Source organism: Aquila chrysaetos, chromosome 13 (assembly GCF_900496995.4).
Source record: "Aquila chrysaetos chrysaetos chromosome 13, bAquChr1.4, whole genome shotgun sequence".
NCBI classification, from domain to species: Eukaryota; Metazoa; Chordata; class Aves; order Accipitriformes; family Accipitridae; genus Aquila; species Aquila chrysaetos.
In genome coordinates, this window is record NC_044016.1 from 9,901,765 (window position 1) to 9,924,004 (window position 22,240).

Consider the following 22,240-nt stretch of genomic DNA (forward strand, 5'->3'; position numbering starts at 1 on the left):
CTAAATAGTGTATTTAATAGTGCAGATAGCTATCAGAAGACAAAACACTAAAGCCTTCCGCTGCTAATTGTTAATTCAGCTGTAGATCAGGGAAGCTTTAATATGAGTCATAGCTTTTATCTTCTTTGATGACTTAGAACTCTGTTTTCAAAATATTACTAGCCTAATGGATACATATTTTACATGTCTAGTTGAATTTTTACCTGCACATGGTATTATCCAAATACTTTGTAAACTGATTTCAGAAGCTCTCTGGCATCCTTATAATTCAGCACATAAAACAAATATGCAGATCCAGAAGAAAAGATAGCTCATTATCCTTTTTCTTCATGCTGTGTTATTTCCTGCATGTTTCTACTATATTGAGACAGGTCTTTTGTGGTTTAAAGTGGAAGTATTTCTTTCAGACTGTAGGATTAATGCACTGGCCTCACACTTCTCTAATCCCAAAGTATGGAGATTACTGAGTTGTCTAAAGAGTTACTAGATGACCATGCATTCTTATATCTAAATACATTTTGTCTGTGTTCATGGTGGAAAAATCAACTGGTTTTCCCATTCTTTGTGAATAAATGCAAACGCCAGAGTTTGTAATATCCACCCAAGCTCACCCAGCAATCTTAAAAGTAAGCACCGTATGTTCAAGTGAACTGGAACACTCTTAACAAGATGTTGTCCCAAAGGAGAACCACATCAGAACCTGCCATTAAAATTCCTTTTGCTCTTCCTAGTTTTGCTGTTAATCTGTTTTTTTGCCTCTGCTACTGATGTTCCACTAAAGCTTGGCAAGATGCAGTTATGTGGGTATCCATTCTTATTGGTCTTACTGTAAAATTTAAGTCAATGCTGGGAATCTTACAGACGTCTGTAGAAAAAGGATCGTTACCCAGTTACGTATCTCAAAAATTGAGATAGGAATAAAATTAGTATATATAGAGTGCTGTGTTAGAAGTGGAGCTTGCCAGAACAGCGTCAGTGTAGCATGTGTCTGCTTGCCATAAATCTCTCATGTCACAGACGGACAGGGAACAGAATTTGAAATTTCCATAGGAAGTTAAAATTGTGGGTTTGGTTCTGATCTCAAACCTGTTCTTTACTGAGGTACTGGAAGGAAGAGAGGAAGTTTTGATTTGTTCAGATATTAGTTCATATTGAAGTTAATTGGATTTATTTTTTTCAAAATAAAAAGCTAACCCAAATTACAGGTACTAAGCAATTTCTTACAGGCAGTCCTGGTATAGTAGGTCTTGATTTGAAGGATTGGACCAATGCCTTCCAAGTTAGCCTGGGGATTTCCTGTGGGTATAGAGCTCCATGGAAAGGACAAGAATGTTTGTGGGACAAGTGGACAAATGATCACTGGAGACTTGTAGCTGAGGTGAGAAGGAGAGGATGGAAAACAGGAAGAGAGGTGGATTATAAAGGAGTAAATAGTATACTTTGGATATGGCTTGGATCTGTATGGAAAAATAGGTGACTGTTAAATATGATTATCATACTGAGGACCTGAATTGCAAAAAGAATGCTATACAGGGGTAAGGGCAATCTTTTTGATTATATAGCACCAGTCACAGTGGGGTACCTTTCCCCACTCTTACTTTAGAGTAAGTGCCCAATATAATTTTGTTATGTGTTGGTAACCATTGATAGAAGTCATGGAAAGATTGTGTGAGGAACCTGGAGGTGAACCTTTTTTGTAGAAGTTTGTATAGTAACTATGAGGCTATTTTTTTCGTTAAGGCCACCTGGAGAAATTCTTATGTTGGATTAGTATGTATAATTGCCTTATTTTTAAACAAGTAGTTATTGCATTGATTTACATAGTTTCCGCTTCTCCATATATTACAGGTCTAGTCTAATCCTTATCTTCTGAGCTTTGTAAATTATGTCAAAACGTGTGACTGCCCATCACTCCTGAGGAGCTGAGCTCGTGAGTTGTACTTGTCCTAAGGTGTAAAGTGAATGTGTTATACCTGAGTGTTGAAATCGTATCATAACTGGTAGCAGGCCTGTTATTTCTATTTGTACCAAATAAGATACCCTGTGGTCATCCCTGTTTTTCTTGTTTGGGCTTTTGGTTTTGTTTTCCTGTTGAAGAATTTTGAAATGAAACTCAGTGTTGAGGAATGCAGAGAATCAACTTGCATGTCTTCAATGGAGCTTTGTTCAGTGACATTTATGGATGTTTTGACGCTAAAAACCTGTAATGATAATACGTACAGTGCAATTCATTCGGAGATGTGCCATGAATTTATGTAGGTGAGGTAGATATCTTTCTTTTCACTTTGTGGTTGAGGACTGATAGGGTGAGTGAATGGAGTTGCTGAAGACTCTGGCAAGCCACATGCACAGCAGAGTTAAAGCAGAGGTCTACTTAACTTCTCCCTCTACTGTAGCTAGATGCCACAATATCCTCTTTGAGTACAGAGTATGTGTTGAATTATAGCAATTACCTCTGTGATCAAGATGTTAAGCCCCTTCTGCCCCAAATGAAGATCTTTCATGGACAAAATTGTTTTTCTTTCTTCCCTTTGTTTTTCCAACAAAGAAGGCATCAGCTGTTACTGTCTTGAGAGCACATAAAAATATCTTTATGTAATGAATTCTCTCATACAAGCTATAGGATTCACAAGGGAAAATGCATGCATATACACAGGAACCTATGGATTTCAGTTTGCTGCCCCTCCCAAACTCAAGTTTTTATGGAATATCAGATGGGTATACTCTCTTAAGTGGTGTCTTGCATTGTGTTTACTTCTATAAAGACTCTTGGGAATTAGAATACCACTTAGGGTGTGTTAGATTATCAGAAATTTATTCTAAAATAGCTACTTTGTAACGGTACTAGGAGCAAGGAAATCTTAGGATCTAAAATGATGGTAAACTCCATACCAATTTTAATGAAAGGTTTATAAACCTCTAATTTATGTTCTGGTACTATGTTATCAAAAATGTTATTACGTTAGAATTAGAATTAGTTATGTTCTAGATTTAGGTAATTTTAGAATGTGTAATACTGTTACTCCCCAGTTACTCAGAATTATGATTTTTTCTTTTTGAAAAAGAAAGTAGTTATATTTGTAGGTATAGCTATGTATGATAGGTGAGTACATGGATCTGTGTATAATTTTGCTATTGTGCCATTCATCTCTATTTCCTTCCATTGACTATGTGAATGACTTGAATGTGTATCTTGGCAAATGCAAAGGAGGTAAAAAAAAATTGTTCATCTTGGTAGATTTATATTATTTTAATTTAAGCTTCAGTTCCATTATTTTTTGATTAAACATACTTCTATCTGATGCTATCCATCTTTTATCACTATGAAATCTGCTCCCAAGCAGAAAGAAGGATGGCATCTGAATTATGCAGAAATCATTTTCTATCTATTTTTTCTTCAAATGCTGGGCAGTCTTTTTCATAATCCCACCAATATCGCATGTGGTTTGTTCTAATCCTCTGCCTATTTCTGAATAGTCAACTGTCAAACCATGGTCTTTTGCTATTTGTTTTTATGGCAGCATATTGTCCTGGATGTCATTTGCTTCAGGTGTAGCTCAAACTCCCGATTCAAGGTTGGAGAACACTGAATTATCATTAGCTCTGAAAAGCTTTTGACTATCAGTTTTTAAAGTGTTGCTGTAGTTCATGCATTTCTAAGTGTAGCTTTAAAAACAAACAAAAAAATAACCACGTTTTGATGATTGAATCACTATGAATTTTATAAGATAGCTTAGACTACAAATAGGTCACAAGTTTGGTAGTGAAATAGGTAAATACCATATATAAGACTTGATTCATAATTATACACTGACCTATTTGGGTATGTGGTTGATTGGTTTTATTATTTATATAATGTGATTCACAAAAACATAATTGGTAACATACAGTGAGAAATGTACTTCTTGAGTTTGAGAGAGTGAAGTACACAGTCTTCTGCAGTAAACGAAATCAAATTTCACTATTAGAGGTGATGATTACCCACTTTCCTGGTGAGCAAAAACTATTTAGCACTGTTGTATACAATTCACTGCATTATAGTTGCAGACATTGCTTGTGTCCTTAAGCCAAGTATCTCCTGTGTTACTAACCTTTATAGATACCAACAGTCTGTCTGGGCGAATGAGAACCCCATGCACACAAAGCCTTCCTTGCTGCTAGAGGAGTACAGACGTGGATCTGTAAGCTGCCATCTTCCTTGGTTCAGCTAGTGGGTGTTCTGGTGTGTTAGTTTCATGCCAGCTTGGAGAGTAGGAGATAGAACAGGAAAACAACAACAAAAAAAGACTGACAGATGTTTCCTGGTAACTGGACTGTGTTACCAGTGCAGGTTCATGAGCAGCACATGAACTCTGTGCTGTATTCTTCTTGCTGTGCACAGAAACTGTAACTTCTTTGGTGGTGGCTTCTCTGCTGTCCAGAAGCCAGTTCTGGAGGTATTTCCTGTGAGGGAGAGATCAGGGAGATAGGAGGTGGTGGAGTAGGGCACAATAATGGCAATAGAAAAGATGAATAGAGGGAGGAGAGCTAAAATAAACAATGAAAAGAAAAGTGAGAAAGTGAGCTGCACTTTATTACATCGCTCACAGGGATCATTGATACGTAATGTGTCCTTGCGTTCTTGTCTAGTTAAATCCATGTCATCAGGGACAAATTTTGCACTTGGTATTACTTGTCCTGCTGCCCTGTGTATGTGCCGAGTTTTTCAACTTCAGTGTTATGTTACTACTTGTTTATACTGACATTCATCCTGGTTGTCTGGAAATCTGCCTGGGTGACTCAGAAGGAAATAAAAATACTTCATTGTTTTATAGGATCTACCATCTTTTTTCCCCCTCCTTTTTTTCATTTTGTCTATGAGAGCAGCTATAGCTTGTTTCAGGAAGGTAAACTCCTATATATCTATACAAAACAGGTAGCAGAATGCTTTATTGAAGCAATGAACAATATGGAGGTAGAACACAAATGTTAATTCATCATTGATGACATTAAATGAACAGCCATACAATTTCTTTCAAACCCTCATGAACAGTTTCAAGTCTTTAAGCCACATGTATGTTCTTATTTTACTAAGGATACTTACTTTGTATCCTCTGGCCATGTTAATCCATGTTAATTAAAAGCATTGGGTTTTGGTATCTAAACTTTATACAGCACTCATTGTTTCTAAAGTTCTAATTCTCTGTACTTCTCTACTCATAATGTTAGCCTTGTGTATCCATGGTGTTTATTACAGCTTTGAACTTCGGCTTCTCGCAAAGACGACTTAAGATCAGACTCTTACAAATGGAAAGTAAACTTGTTAGCTGTTTTTAATAATATGTAAAAATGAACAAATGGTTTTAAATGAACAGGAAATTATGTTGTATACTTAGTCTTGCATGTGTGAAAATTTAAACAGCTTGCAAGTACTTGTAGTGCTGCTTTCCCTTGCTTTCTAAAATTAATTTTTTGAAATGAACATGCATTTTAAATAAATATTGGAAGGCAGGAGATAGAAGATTGTAACCTGAAAGGCATCCTCATAATATATTTAATTACCTGTTTGCTTATTTTTCCCAATGTAGGTGTCCGCCTAGACAGAGTACGTGGGGGTCGCCAGAAGTACAAGCGCAGAATAGATGCAGAGAATAGCCCATACCTGAACCCTCAGCTAGTTCAGCCAGCAAAAAAGCCATGTGAGTACACCAGATACACAAAATTTCTCTTTAAATACAAGGTATTGACTCCTAGTCCTGTTTGCTAAGCTCCTTCTGACTGGGACAAGGGTTTGGTCAGAAGATATTACCATGAACGCTATATCAATTTAGCTGTTAACGTATTTTGTTTTAAATATGCTCATCTTTCTCAAGTGAAGTTGAACAAAGAATATCTTTACAGGTGGAAGTGTATAAAAGCATGGTTTATGCAGTGCAAATTTTACATTTACAGGTTATCTTTATTTTCAGTGGTACATAAAATGGTTCATACTGTGATCATTAGTTCATTGAAGCTTCTAGTTTCAGATTTCACAAGAAAGTGATTTTTGTAGTTTTCACTAACTAAATGAGTTTGACTGCTCAACCTCCCAATGAAAATACATTAAGAGCCTCATTAATTTATACCTATAGATTAATACACTACCTAGCATTAGATTAAAACAGCAATATGCTACAGTAATAACAAGCATAGATTGGTAGTTTGGGCTCTAGTACCCTCATGGATTTTTTTGCTTTGTTTTGTTATGTTTTAATAATCTCCTTGATTGTATCTCGCCAGGCTGAAATAGAGAGAGAGAGAGAGAGAGAGAGAGAGAGAGAGATGATCATCTCGTTGCTAAAATACAAGTTCCATCCTCTTTGCGATTAACTAAAAATAGTTAGGGGTTTTGCTTTGCAGCTTATATAAACTCAAGCAGCAACTGTACTAATTCCATGAAGTAAATTTAATAGCATTATAGCTGTAGTGCAAGAGGCTAGTGTATTACCCTGCAAAGGCATACACGCTGTAGGAAGTGTTGTAAACTCTTCTGAATTCAGATGAAAATACACACGTCCAGTTGCTCCTGCTGAGAAGGTTGATTTACTAGGTTGATTTACTCCTAAAATAGAGAAATAAGCCAGAGAAATAAGGAGGGCAAACTCCTTCTTGTCTCCCATTTACCTCTGCCCCTATACCTCTGACAACACACAGGTCAGTTTTAGGTTCTTGAAAATATCTGGCTGTATGGAAAATGGAATTTGTTTCCGTTCCTGTTCCCCAGTAGGGGACAGTGCTGTGTACAATACGTTTGAGCATATGGGGATCTGGAGAGCAAATAAACAGTCTTTGAACTGTAAGTGAAAGGGCATTTTAGCTGTGTCAAAGAAAAAACAGCCAGTTTTACATAAAATTAAGGCTTAAGTGAACATATGGCATAGTTTCCTTTTGCCTTTCCAAAAAACATTATGCTGATTATATTCCTTCAATTGTCCAATCTGGCATCTTCTACTCAGCCTCCATAAGCTGTCCCACTGTTCTGTAAATACAATCTAGGGCTGCACTAAGCAGATTTTGCACATTATAATAAAAACTTTCTGATAATACAATAAAATTTAATAAACTCTAATGCTTAATTTCATTAGAGGTTTAGGTTTCCTGGGTGCACAGATTGTCAGTTTTTCATTTACTTGATATTGTCATTGAGTAGAAATATTGATAGCCTAGCATAACAAAAAAGCCAAGACCAAACAGGCAAAAAAAAAAAAAATCCAACCCCAAAACCCCAAGCCCTGTAACATGAACAGAGGTTAACGCAGTTGTACTGATACACAAGAATCTCTGTGTAAACCCAAGATTACTGCAAAGTAGTGCGTTACATTACCTTTAAGACGATAACTACACCAATTTCTGTAAGCTCCATTTGTCTGAGATAAACTAACCTCCTTATAAATCATTACTCATTATCTAAGTGCCTCCTTTCATTTTCCTTAGCTCATCCAATTACAAACATTTTTGTAACAAACATTTATAAAACTTAATTTTCAGATCCTGCCAGATAAGTGTCAAGACTTGAAACAGTTGAATCGGTTTTGCGTGGAAGTAGCCTGGGAGATTTTCTGGACCCTGACTGATAGTTTGTGCGTAACAAAGGCACAGGAATGAAAATTGGGTTCTATTGATTCTAATTAGGGAAACATTAAATAAGATTTACCTAGAAACAGTGCTCATGGCTATTCAATTTCCTGAGTGATGGAGCTTTCTGAGTACATCAAAATTTTCCTATGGCCTATACTAATGCATGCTCCAATATATGTAGCTTTTTCCCCCTATAGGGAAAGAACAGGTGTTCGGAGGATCTTTCCTACACCTACTTCTGGTCTCTATTATATTTTCCAGCTTCACCAGGGAATCTAATGGCCCCCTCCCCGTAGATCTTGTTGATTGCAGGAATAAAAAGAATTTGAGATTTTGCGAATCCTGAGTCAAAATATACAATATTCCTGAATCATCTACAAAAAGCCATTGGTGAGGAACCTAATAAAAAAATGAAAGAGCTTCTTTGGCCATTTCTTCTGTTTGCAGGGAAAAAAACAGAACTTGGGGGTGTGAGTGCTTCTTCATTCATTTATCACTAGTTAAAAAACCACAAAGTTGAAATCCTCAGCTACATATGTATTGATGTTAAGAAACTCGTAATTTATTTATCCTACTTCTCAGTACATGTAAAATTATTGGAATTTGGGAAGAAGCAATGTTATCTTTTTTCACTTAAAAAGATTATGTTTTCTATGTGAAATTGAACAGGATATGAAGACTGTTTAAAAAATAAAAAAAATTATGTGCAAAGGCTGTTTGCCAATATAAGTTAAAACTACCATCTGTCATCTTTAAATAAGAATAGAATTCCTCATTAATCAGTTTGATAATCAGTAGAATATTGAGATCAAGAATTACTGAGTTGGCATAGTTCCTATAGTTCATATAAAGCATGAATATATCCCCTTGTAATAAAACATGCTTGATGTGATGGTTTCCAGTTGGCTCTTGCACTTATTTTATGAAGGGCTAACATATATCACAACTTCTGACGCACAAATTTGGAATAAGGCAAAAATTGTAGAGACAGTAGATCAGAATCGAGGAGTAGTCTGTGTCACAAAAGAGCAGTAAAGTATCAGAAATCCGAATCAAGTGAGTATTTTATGGAAATCTGTCATGGCTGGTTGGGAGCCTATCTGACACGTCCTGGGCAAGTCACATCCCCGTCAGCTTCCATTGCAGCTCTCCCACAGGAGGACAGTGTGGTCCATCCTGTGACTTATATGCAGAAGGGGAAAATGATACTAATTCTGGCAGCATTCTCTGCAGTCAGAAAATACTTTGCACCTTCTCACAGTGGAATCCCGTTTATATCAGGCCCCATAACTCTTTATCCTAACAAAGGGAACAGATTCATGTAAATTCACTAAAGGGTGCCATTTGGGCTTTAAATTCTGATGGTGCATTTGAGGTCACAAGATGTACCTACCATGAAAAGTAAAATGTAAATATATTAGGTAGTAATGTGTGCTGTATTAGGTGGCTTAATGAATTAGTCCTTTTCCCATTTTTCAGTTCTGCCTTCTCGGAGTAACAAATCAGGCTCCTGTATAGAGATAAGATATTTCCATTGTGCCTCCACATGGATATAATGCTCATTTTATGTTTATCCTACTTATAGAATATAGAATAGCCACACTGCATTGTAAATCTTCCAGGCTTTTCTACTCTTTCTTTTTCCTCTTCACTTTTCCTTATAACTTAATTGATTATTCCAAACAGATTTCACAAATCATCTGGATGAAAAAGTAAATGTTAAACACATGACTGAAAATGGTATATAGATAAAAATAACCAGTGTGTGAATATGATAAAGTATCATTCTTTGCACAAACTAGTTTTCTGAGGTAGAGTCTGCATCTATTGATACTTTCCTTAGTTTTACACTCTTTATTCACATTGATAATAGCTATTCCTGGCTGGAAGGGAGAGGAGATCATTAGTCTATTTTTGTACTTAAAGAAGCTAATTTTATACATGATTCTAAATTTGTGTGTTTCACTGAAAAGCACATATAAGACAATGCCCCACTTTTCTCACAGTGTAGTCCCCAAGGTACAGATTAATTCTTAACATTTCAACAGGCAGGATACCTGTAATATCAGATATGTGGGATAATGAGCACTGAGAAAGTCCTGAGACCTTTTTTGTTGCAACAGTCTAACAGTGACATAAAAAATAAAGAATGGTAGTTGGAATTGCTGACAGAAGTTACAGATTTTAACTACTTGTGGTATTTATTTGCTCCAAAAATACACCTGCCTTTGGAGATGGGGTGGGTTGCAGGTAATTAGAAGGCACAGTCAAAAATACATTATAATGCGTAAATATTTTTCTACGAAGTTTGTATTCCAATATTAAGGGGTCATCATGTATTTCTACATTCCATTAAATTTACTGTCCTAAGAACATACATGTCCACCTTGATAAACATTGTTAGAGGATCAGATTTGTTTGTGTTGTAACCACTGGTAGAAGCCAGTGGTGTTACAATAAGGTTTAATTAGGTCCAGCATATTAACATAAATTCTTTTGCACTTTGAAATATGAGCCATCTGTTTGAAATGTAGAATGATGCTACTGGTGATCTTGTACTGTTCTGGACCATTTTTACAGATAACAAGATTGTGTCCCATTTGCTGGTGGCTGAACCAGAGAAGATCTATGCTATGCCTGACCCCACTGTTCCAGACAGTGACATCAAAGCACTTACCACTCTTTGTGACCTGGCAGACAGAGAACTCGTGGTGATCATTGGATGGGCTAAGCATATTCCAGGTACATACAGTATTTATTGCAAGTAGATGACAGAGAGAAATCATTGCATGGGTTATGCTGTTCTGGTAAAAAATACCATTTGCTCTCTCACTACAATGCGTGAAGTTTTCTTAAGGCTCCAGATGATTCACATAGGACATAGGTTAGATGATAATATATCTTACCTTGGAAATAGTATTATTGTTGCTATGAGTGTTACTATGTTAATCAAGTTTTACATGCTGCTCAGTGAATGAATTATTTTTCATGTATTGCTTTGGTAAGATAAACCTACCTTTCCATCCAGAGCATTAGCCTGGTATGAAGGGTAATGTAAGTCCTCACCTTTGTACTCATCTGATTCAGCAGTAGTTGAATATAAGTCTGGTTCCTCTATTGCATAAATGCAGCACTATCTTATACTGACCACAGGAGGTGCAAAAATTCAGTTATATTTTGGCATGGCAAGGAGGAATTGTTCTCTTCATTGAATGAACTAGTGTGAGAACTGAATTGTACCAGCAGTTCAGCAGAAAGAACTGAATTGTACCAAAAGGTCTCTTCTTATAGCTTAGTAGTTCCTTGGTCTGCATGAAATGGACTGCAGTCTACATCACATAAATGTGTTGATATTACACAAGCTGACTGGCACTCTTGTTAGCAAGAAAAGTGGGGGTCATCAAAAGCAGTTTCTCAGAAGATTAGCGATTTCTTCAGATAACATTTCAGGTATATTATATTTTCCCCCAATGCTGAGGTATTTGTATTTGCTCGGTGAGCTAGCAGACAAACTTACAGAGTCTCCAGGGTTCTCAGTCTGTCACCTTTCACAAAAAAGGTGTCACACAAAAAAAGTCACACAAAAAAGGTCAGCTTTTTTCTTGTTTTTTAAGGTATTTTTCTAGACCAGCAGATGAGTGAGCATGTTGGTGTGTTTTCATCAGCTTGTTAGGTTTCTAATTTTGTTAGGGGAGCCTTATTGAGCATAAGAACGGATAACCTTTAATTCCTCTGAGTAATATATCATCCTCATTTTAGATGTGATTTTGGGTAACCTTAATAGTAGAATAAATAATCCAGTCAGTTTTTTGTTTATCAAAGTAAATGTATTTTATTTCTAGTATCAAAAGAAATAGAAATAGTCTTCCTGGGTTTTTTTTGCCTTGTGCTAATCAGCACAAGGCCTCAGTTGTTCTGGTACGTGCTTCTGGGTCATCTTTGATAAATATGAACACTAACAAAGAATAATAATAAAACAATTTGTACATTTATGGAGTGTTATTTTACTTCAGATGAGAGACAATAACCTAGAGAGTCTAAAATAGTATGCGACACAGTTGAAATTTAGTCATTCTCTGTGCCACAAATGGTGTATAAACAAGCTTTTGTATCACGAGCAATGCTTTTCTGGTACAGTTAACTTATTTCTGTCTCCTTAAACTAGTTTGTCTTTATGCTTTGAATGCTACAGTAATTTCTTTAATCAAATTGATGGAAGTCCCTTTCCCAGCCCACACTGAAACCAATTTATTGGTCATGATACGCCAGCTATGTTGCTAACAGTCGTAACGAACTGTCAGGCAATATCGCAGTGAAGCTAATTTGAAGTCATTAGGTGTGCAGCGTTCAGGCAACAATTTGTTACAGTGGTTAGGAACACAGCTGACATTTCTGAATGGCTTTGTTCAGAGCAGTTCTAGATGAGCCCAAGCAAATTGTAAACTAATTTAAACATCACTCTATATTATACTAGCTACTTTGTCTTACACTGGTTGCTAATAAAGCACCCCAAATTAAGTCAAAATGAGTTAAATAGGTGAGTTTGAGTTTCATCTTTGGAAGATACCGATATCACCTTAACCAAAATAGAGTAGCTCTCAAAGAAGTCAGTCATGCTCCATAGTAGTTGCAGGGGAACATTTGTCAGTTTGATTTGTGAATATGCTGTGTAGCTTTGATTTGGCTGGACGTGTAGGAAGAGCAGAGGGATGAGACTGAGCAGCCTTTAAAATGATGGCTTTGGTTAGCACGGAAAAGGTATTGGATGCTGTAAACTGGCCTTGAAAATTTAAAGTCTGCGATCTGAACCAGTTGAGGAACATTTCTGCCATGAGGCAGCCTTTTATTACAAGGTAAACTCAAACCACACCTGCTGTGGTAAGGCCACACTAGCTAAGTTTACTCACCTGACTTGGTTTAGGAATGAGAATTAAAAAAAAACCACCAGGAAATAAAGACAATCTTTTTATAAGCCTTCTGGTAACAGAGGGCAGTGATAAAATCTGTACTTGTTGTCTGGCATTTAATCACAAAATTCAAAATGCAAGAGGGCTTGACATGCTAAAGGGCAAATATGATGAGCTTTTGTAGCTTGGTTTTGAATGATGGAGTACTGCTGAACTTGGACTGCCTACACTCAGCTAATGTCTGGCATGAAACAACTTGTAGAAGCCCCTGGACTGGTGCTAGCTGACTTTTCTAAGGTAACAAATGTTACTGTAGGCAGAAACATAAGAGAACTGGGAAAAGGATGAGTTAGAAAAAGGGTGCAAATGGCATAGAAGTTCACTGTAGCTTAGCGGACTAAGTAAATCCTTGGTGTAAATCTCTTGGAATCGATTAATTATACCAGTAGTGAATTTGTGCCTAGCACAGCAAAGCAGCAATCAGCAAATCTTGCTTTACTATAGTGATTTCTTAAGGTTCAGTATAATTAAAGGCCCTTATATATCAGGTGCTCTAATAACTACTAAAGATCTCAGCTGTAAAGCATTGCAATTCAAAGTAAAATTTGTCTGTGTGGAAGAAACCAAAATAATGTTTTTGCTATTCTAACAGAAAATCTTTTAATGAGATTATCTATAAAAAGGTAACAATGCAATATGCATTCTGCCCTGGCCAACCATTTCCCATTTCAGTCATAGCCCAAAAAATGTTTTAAAATTATATGAAGTTCAAATGCTTTCATAAAATCATTAGTATTTTTGTGCTATTGGAAACATTTCAATAGTTGCATTTATTGAACAAAAAGTCTATGCCATCTACAAAAGGAAATATTGAAAGAAAAATATATATGGAAAGCCTTTATCAGTAAATAGAATTAGTCTCCTTGCATTTATAAATCAAATAAATGGAAAGTGTGTTGTTATGAAACATGACCATGTCTTATCTGAAGAAGAAAAAGATCACAATGGCATTAGGAAATGCTTGACTTTAGTTAGAGGAGCGTAAGGGCACAAGAACAGATGATGGTGCCCTAATAGCCCTTTTTAAGAATGACAGGGCCCCGCCATTAGCATCCTTTTATATCCTTGGAAATTGCTCATGCCTCGCTTTTCTGGTTCCTATCTGCCTGACTCTTTTTTATTTCTCTTTCAATTTCATCCGCGCTCGGATAAGCGCATGCTAACACAATATGATTGAGCTGTAAAATGGAACGCTGTCGCCTCTAATCTCTTTTATGTAGATATGGAGGTACTTCCACACTCCACTTCATTCTCTCTCCATTGTTGGCCTTTTTAGAATGTGTTGCCGAGTAATGGAGGCTCAGTCAAATATTAGAGCTAGGTTTCACAGGGTGTGATAAGAAGATTATCAGCCCAGCAGTCAGATCTATTGTTGTTCTTTGTGTCAGATTAAAATATTCCGATGTACTGTAACTTTGTTAGTAAAATACTGAAGGTGCTTAGGGAGAGGCCGATGCTGCTTCGTTTCCTGCCTGATGAGACAAAACCACTATTAACTGACCTAAATAAATTGTAAATATATTTATGAAGCTTCTGCAGGACACTTACTTTATTGTATTTATCTTTTAAATAAGAGAGCCCTGCTTAATTCGATATTTACTGGTGGTTGAGTTTCCTACCCTTTGCATTGTATTTTGGGGAGATTCCATTTTATATTGGTTGCATTATATTAATTAAACTCTTTTCCAGTATGGGGTGGAATTCTGCTGATACCTAGTCACAGTATCAGAGTCATTTAGGCACAATTTCTGTAATGTAACTATCTCATTGACATTCAGCAAAAACGTGCAATGTTCTTTCATATTAAGTGGAGGCAGGAAACATTAAGCTCTTAAAAATGTGCATAACAGGAAGCTAAAGACAAAATGTTCTCTAAAAAATTTGCATGCATGAAAAAACATCAACCAGACCATAGAAATAAACTTTTTGCACTTAAAATGAAAAATTTGTTTGGAAACAGTAAATCAGACTAATACATCAAAAATAACTAGTTACATTATTTAGTAAAATAAGCTTGCTTGTCTTCAGCTGTGTCCCTGTTTTGCTAGCAGTAACTGCGTTTAAGAAAGGCAATAGTTAGAAATTGATACTGCCACTGGTGCTAGTATTAAAAAAAAAAAGGGCATGATTTTGATTGAGCAAATCCAAGGATGTTTTGAATGTTTTAGTGTTAATGTTAATGTTTTATGAAACATTATCGTTCCAGCATACTCTTTGTGGAGGACAATATTTAAGCTTTCCTTTCCAAAGCAGCTCTCAGGGGTGTAGTTTAACATTATAATACTGAACAAGAACATGATTTGCTGCAGAGTTGTCATTTCTAAAATGCCCTTTTCTCATCATCAGTTTCAGAAATACCACCCCATGTGGGTAAAAGTACAGAGGAAAAATTGACCATAATCACTTTTGGAAAGCTAATGTTCAAGAAGGCATGGGAGCATACATATATGGTACATCCATGCAGATATGAATTAGGTGTATATGTACCTGTTCTCATGCACACAGTTTTTTATGTATCTACATCTTAGTGGACATACAGCATGTGTTTAAATGACAGAGAAAAAATGCTAAATGTTACTTCATTGTAGTACTCACATCGGTAGGACTTTGAAGACAGACAGAAATCGTATGCTGGAACTGCCCGGTGTATATAATCACATACGTTGTAGCTATAGCGAGCATCCCGCTTATGCCCAAATCCTTCTCTGGATTGTTGCTGGGGCAGCTAATACAGAATCTCAGCTCTGCAAGGGGAATAGATATCTTCCTGTATGTTTGTACCATGCTGCTTGCTGCTGTAAAATTTGTTGTTTCTGCTGAGGTTGAGGCCTTCTCTAGTCTTTTGTGCTGCTAGCTGAATTCAGGACCGTTTCAGACAACGTTGAGGACTCCTGCAGCTATTTTAGAGCTCCTATCACAGGGCGCCTGTCACTCCACAGACAGGTGGACATGTAAATGTGTTTACCGCTCATGTAATGGAGTATGAGCTGTTTTGTGCTAAGAGGTTTGTAGTAATAATAACTTGAGCCTCCTGGGGAATCGGGACATCCTGCCCTTTGTCAATGTGCTATCTTGGACACTTTGCACATTCTCATTGCCTTCTGTTTATCAAAAGCCTGCTGTCTGCTCTTCTTTTAACTCCTCCTACAAACATGCACGAGTTAGGGAAATCAGACATGCCCTTCCTATGATGGATGTGTTCTTGAAGTCACAACTTGTACGACATACGTGATCTGAGGCAGACCATTCCCTGGGCCTTACAGGTAGAGATTCCAGCCAAAAGGTTTCTCAAAAACTACTGACTTCCTTGACCTCTGTCACTGAATTGTACAATATGGGAAATCGGCAATTGACTGTCGGTTTTGGTTTTGAGCATTAGTGTGGATAGACCGCCCGACACTGCCAGTGTTTAGATCACCATGTTGATTCAGGCTTCTCTGAACAGAATGGAACAGCAGTGTGCCTAAAATGCCAGTAGTTCCTCTGTCCTATCATTTGAAGTGCTAGGAATGGTGGCATTTTTAATTTTTTCTCATTTTTTGAAAATAGTATCACAGAGAAGGTTTAAGTGGGGGGAGGAGGAGGAGGTAGGATTGCCAGGATAATGCATGAATAAACATGTCTACAGTCTCTTAGCATTTTCAAAACAAAACAGGGATCTGCAGTGAGGTAAAAGGTAGTTACAGAAAGGTCTGTTGGATTATTTTTAAATCATTTAATATATCCACCTGAGATATGATGGCAGACTATTCTTGATGGGTCTGTTACTGAAGTCAGTGGCAAAATTTCAGCTGATTTCAGTACAAAAGAATAGGCTTTGTGTGCTACTAGAGATGCACACACTCTTAGTGTGTCTGCTAATCATAAAAGACTGGTTCCAGTTCAGAACTGAGACAGCCAGCAATGGAGAAGTGAGGAGGTTTCTAGTACTGCTAGACATAGATGTCCTGGGGTAAAAAGAGCACTTTAGTTTCCAGGATAGTCACTTCTGGCATTTTTTACTAGCATTAAATTAACTGAGGGAAAAAAAGAATATAATCCCAGGCATGTAAACATCTTATTACCTGCAAATCATACATGAATGTAAAATAAATGTGCAGTAAGACTCTTAAAAAAGCATCTGGAACACTTGCTAATTTTAACTTTAAAATTCCTATCTATTTGTTGAAAAAGCTTGTTTAAGAATAATCATCACCAAAAGCAAAACAAAACAAAACAAAAAATGGAATTAACAGGTAACAAAAGAACTCAGCTCAATTCTTATGTTTTACTTAAAATCCTTCATTAATCCTCTTCTCTCAAGATCAGAATTAAACAGTGACTTTATGTCTCTATTAAGTTCACCTTTTATTCATATACAAGTACTTGCCTCTTCTTTCTGAGTGACTGTCTCTCTCTCTTTTTTTTTTTTTTTTTTTTTTTTTTAAACAGTCCTCTCCCTCCATCCATGCCCCCAACATACACACTACACTGTCTGGCTGTTGCACTTTTTTTTTTTTCCCAGTGTCCCCCTTTATCTGCCTCAACCAATCTCCAAATGAATGCATGTCTATCATGGCCTTAGCTTTGACACTCTGGATATATTGATTAATAGTTGCCCTAAGCTCCTTTTAGCAAATCAAATTTTCACTTTTAGCAAGGATTTCGCCTCTGATTTATTCAGCAAAGTGAAATGCACTAAATTGACTTTGACATTCAGGGAAAATGGCTGAAAAACAAAGAGAGGAGGAAAGAGATATAAATTGTGTGGCAGCTGGAGACTTCAAGCATAAAAGAGGCAGTTTTCTATAGAATATCACTGGTTAATTTGGAAACACACATTTAAACAGGAGTGGAAATTATTTTCTTAAAATTAGATGTTTTTTAGACTGAGGATTTGGGATATAATAAGGTTTACTTAGCAAAATGCAATATATTCAACCCAAATTCATCACTTGCTAATCATGATGCAAGTGTGGGATCCACTTTTGTTGCCACTAATAATTATTATGTTAAACGAGAGACAAAGAGGTTTCTGAGTAGTTTTATAATGCGGTACTAAATTGGTAAATATCTTCCTACCATTGCATTATGTTATTCATTCCTGTGGCCCTTTAAAAATAAGAAATGGTTAATAAAAATCAGGCAAATCAACAGTAATTAATGCCAGTGCTTTTATTTTCTTTCTGTAAACAAAAATGGCTATTATTTGATTCTTAAATGCAAGAGTATAAAAAGATGTAGCAGCCATTCCCTATTATTCTTCTAGCAAAATCAAGAGTGTTGTATTACCCTGGATGACTTACTTGCAAACATTGTATTACTGAAGTACCATGAGGCCGAAAATACACCATTGCATATTTGAAAGTGTTCAAACATGATGCTGAATAGAATAAAGGGGAGGAGAAAAAAAAAAAAGAAAAAAATATTAATCCATTCCATTAGCACATCTGGGGTTTTTTTGACGCAGGGTGTAAGGAAATGCAAAATAAAAACGTAGGAAATGGTTTGGGTTTATTGAACAATCAGGCATTACAACAAGAATTTGTAAAAGAAAATACATATGGTAGTTTGCCCAGTTAATCTATACAGACAGACTAAGAGCCTTTGGTATGATCAGTTGTCATGGGTGTACAAGTCAAATGTGCTATGCCAGCCTCTGTTGTTTAAGGATCTGGCCCCGAAGGGATAAACCCCCATCAGTAGTCAGTATATCAGTGGGAGCTGAGAGTTTTCTTTGTCCCCAGTGTGTACTCACAACCTCAGAACTCTGCAGCAATGTGCAGAATTGAGCTTTAAGCAAGTATTTCCACTTAGAGGACAATACTCACCTTTGTACCCACTTCTTGTGTGACAAACAGGTTTACTAGATTAGGTCTGTGTAAATTGCAGATGACTCGGTAACAGTTTTCCTTCTTCTGAGCCAACAAGGAATTAATCTTATTACCAGAGAGGTCTAAATGTATCTTAACCTTTTTAATTTTACTGTAGTCTCCGTTCTTTTTTTTTTTTTTTTTTTTTTTAAGCAAGCTGAATCTGAGACTTCAGCAATAATGGCCTTTTGCAAGTGCGACAGCATCTGGAGTGCCGTACAGGAGATAGCTGGGCACATTTTCAGGCAGGTTATCTCTTTAAAGTCATTCCACCGCCACCCCCCATAATCTAGTTCAACTGCCAACCATATTAAAAGATTGCCAGTTAAAAGCATACTGCATGAAAGAATTTAAACTTCCGAAATAGTCTTTGCGGAGTCCTTTAGGAAAGGAAATAGTCCTTTCCTAAACTTTCCCTAACTGTACAACTGATACCTCAAGGATGGCCAACTTCTTACAAGTAATGCATGGCCACAAGGCAGGAAGATGCCTTGCTCAGAAACACAGTAAGAAAGTTGGAACAAATCTTGACATTATTCCTTAGGTGAGGAATTTGCAGAAGAGGCAAAAGCTGCAGAACTGAACCTATCATTTATGTTCACCTAAGTATCACTTCTGTATTTACAGGACTCCTCTCTTCTAGAAAAATAAGGCTTTTTTCAGCCAGATTCAGAATTTAAAGAACATCCAAAGAAAGAGATTTTTTTGTCAGTTTTAAAATTCCTGAAGGCTTTGTTGGAAGTAAGATCATGAATGATATGTGTCATTTAAATTGGCCTGTGAAAGGATCATAGCAGATGCTGGGAATGCAGGGATAAAATTAGAGCAACATAGCCCTCTTATGGTAACCATTTAGTCCATTTTAAACTAAACAGGTGACTTACTCATCTAACTTAGCCTCCAACAAAAATATATTTACTTTGTTCTGGGTGGGGAAGAAAAGAACAGCTTTTCAGTCACATGTGTTGATACTGTAAATCCAGGATGAGAGGAAAGACGGGAAGAAGAGCCAGTTGCTCAGACTGGATTTAGAGCAGACAGGTCTCCACCTGTATGACTGGGTCAGCAGCACAGGATGGTCTAGTTTCCTAAAGTCAGCTGAGACCAGTTAAATACTATAATTCTAAGGATGCCTCTACTTTCTCTCTGGATGAGTTCAGCTTCACACCTGCTTAACCTACATTAGAATAGGATTAATTACCTGAATTGCAAGGCCCCCTTAGCCAGTCAGCACGTTTCTGGCAAGGCACATGGTGACCTGGGCCTGGTTACATATAGTATAGGGGTAGCAGGGGAGCACCTGGTTTGTAATGGCAAGGCTCAATCCAGCCTGATAACAGCATCAGCAGTTTTTAAAAATGAGTCTGCAGTAATTGTGTTCTGCATCAGCTGGGTCATACAAGAACTTTATGAACTCATGTCTTCACTGCTAGTAAGCTTTTTTTTATTCTGCAATGCTCAATTTACGCACACACATATATGTGTGGAGAAAGAATCCCAAGAAACACAGGAGATGCAGAATCCAAAGAATGCAGATACTGAATGCTCCTGTATTTAATCAGATGGAACTCTTACTTAGCTGTAACTCTCAAGCCAGTTTTCCATGGTATTTTAATTCATTGTCTCCTAGTTTAATAGTGTATAGCAGGCAGGAATATTTGGGTAATTTTCCATGTGAGAAAAAAACCCAGAACCTTCCTTTCATTTGAAAACATGTTCTATAAAGAGAAAGTTCTCTGGCAGTGTGTTGGTCTGCCCAAGGGATTTTCCACCCCAAACTCCTGAGGCACGTATTATAGATGAATGGAAATTTCACAGGATAGCTCTGAACCTTCTCCCCAAGATGTTTTCATCTGCCATGTTGTGCACCATCAGTTTCAATCAGCTGCATTAACAGTTGAGGTGAAATCAAATATTGAAATGAGATCCAACTACAGACACAGAAGGCTCCAAGTTCAATGGAAATGGCACTTGAAAAGTAGAGTCAGCTAACTTACCAGGTCCTGACATGTTACGCATGAGAACACTATGGCAAAGAGTTGTGATGAGGGTGGGGAAACGGCAGGGGCAACTCTGCAGTTCACGTTCATCTTGCTGTTGGAGAGACTAGGGGCAACAGTTTAGCACATAATGGCTGCTGCTCATATGTTTGTTCAAAGAAGAAGCTGCACTTACTGGCATAACTGTATCATGACATTAGCAGGTTGCAGGGTGTATTTCTAGCCAGAGATTTTCTTATAACTATGCTATAGCATTGTGCCTGCCTTAATGAACAGGCATTAGACTCCGAACTTACTGCGATTCAAGCTATATCCGGTAGCATATGGAAGTTACCGTGACCCTTGTCTCCTTCATTAATTAACTGCACTTGCAGTGAGAAGAATTTTGAGTCCTTCTCCATATTGGTCTCTTGTAGAAAGCCATTCCACTCTGTGATTCGTTCTTCACTTTTTACTACTTTGAAGTTTCCCAGAGATAAAGTTAACTGTTGTGTAGATTCAGGAGCATATTGCTTAATGTCAGTGAATCTCTAGCTACACATTTAGCATGCAATGTGCATTATGAATTCCAGATGATCTTCATTCAGTGAAATTGGTAGAAGTCTATTTTGAAGAGTTCCTTTGCATTCCGAGTTACTGAACATTTTCCAGACATCATTAATGACTTGTGCTGAACACTTTGCCTAATACATTCAACACAAATTTGGAGTTCACAGTGATTGCAGGATTGCACCTAGCACTTCAACGATGATGAGTAACTTACTGTGTACTATGATCCTCATATATGAAGCATACCATGGTCTTTGTAACCAAAAGGCCACTGGCAAACAGGGTGCTTCAGAAAGGCACTAGGCAGGGAATGCAGGTAGAGTTGGGGATGAGCAGGGCACACGCTGTGCAAGATAATTCCGTCAGTATCATAAACCTACAGAGGGCAGTGTCTGCCAAGAGCCTTAGATGGGCATTTCAGGAGATAAAAGTCAAGAGAAGAGGGTGTTGACAGGGAATATTTTCATACTCATAACCGTAATCAGCCAGTATCAATGACAAACATACAATCTTTCAGAGACCTGCTTGGAGGAAAAAAAATCACCTAAAAAGAGCTTATGACAGGGGGAGATAGGAACACAGGCTGCTGTGGGTCTCGTGAGTGCCAGTGCTACAGCCAACACAGGTGAAGTAGAATTTGCCATCGATAGCTACACGGACAAGTGTACTGTCTCCGTGGTAGAAAGTGGTAGCTATTTATATACTGAATGGCAAAACTAAACAATTTAGGAGAAGCAATGAAGTGTGTCCTATCCAATTAAAAATGCAGTGAGAATTTTAGGTAGGCAAAATGTAATTATTTAATTGGAATTTGACCGGGATGCTTTTCCGCTGTTAAAATAAGTATAAATTACATGAGCTGTAAAACTTTAAATTATGAAAAAATTTTGAGGTCTTTGAGCATGGTAATTGGAGCTATATATTCAACTTTGTTTTTAACCTGACACTTCATAATAGCTGTTCCCTAAAGCAAGTTTTTTTTTTTTTTTTACATTATCGAATATCCCTTAGTGAAGCAAATTAGCAATCAGTCTGGAAAATATTTAAGTAGTACAATCACATTATTTACACAGACACTTCCATTGTGCAGAGGTCTCTGTGTTCCCAAATATTTGTAGGATCACTTCCTTAGCTATCAACATTCACACTCAAACCTCCCTCTTTAGAAAAGCTCTATATGAAAAACCATTTAGGCCAATAGAAAGACTTGCCTTGATTTCACTGTGCTTTGGATCAATCCCTAAATATGCAGGTCAATCTGAAACCTGTGCGGACC

At 37.1% G+C, this 22,240-nt stretch overlaps 1 protein-coding gene across 13 annotated transcripts in view; it reads left to right on the top strand.

The window, feature by feature from the left end:
- Window positions 1-22,240, top strand: part of ESRRG (estrogen related receptor gamma) — a 406,932-nt gene that overhangs the window by 347,522 nt on the left and 37,170 nt on the right. For all 13 annotated transcript variants that reach the window (XM_030034642.2, XM_030034646.2, XM_030034652.2 and 10 more), the window contains 2 exons: window positions 5,568-5,678; window positions 10,177-10,338. In XM_030034642.2, the coding sequence (XP_029890502.1) occupies window positions 5,568-5,678; window positions 10,177-10,338 (273 nt within the window). The remainder of the gene's footprint in view (window positions 1-5,567; window positions 5,679-10,176; window positions 10,339-22,240) is intronic.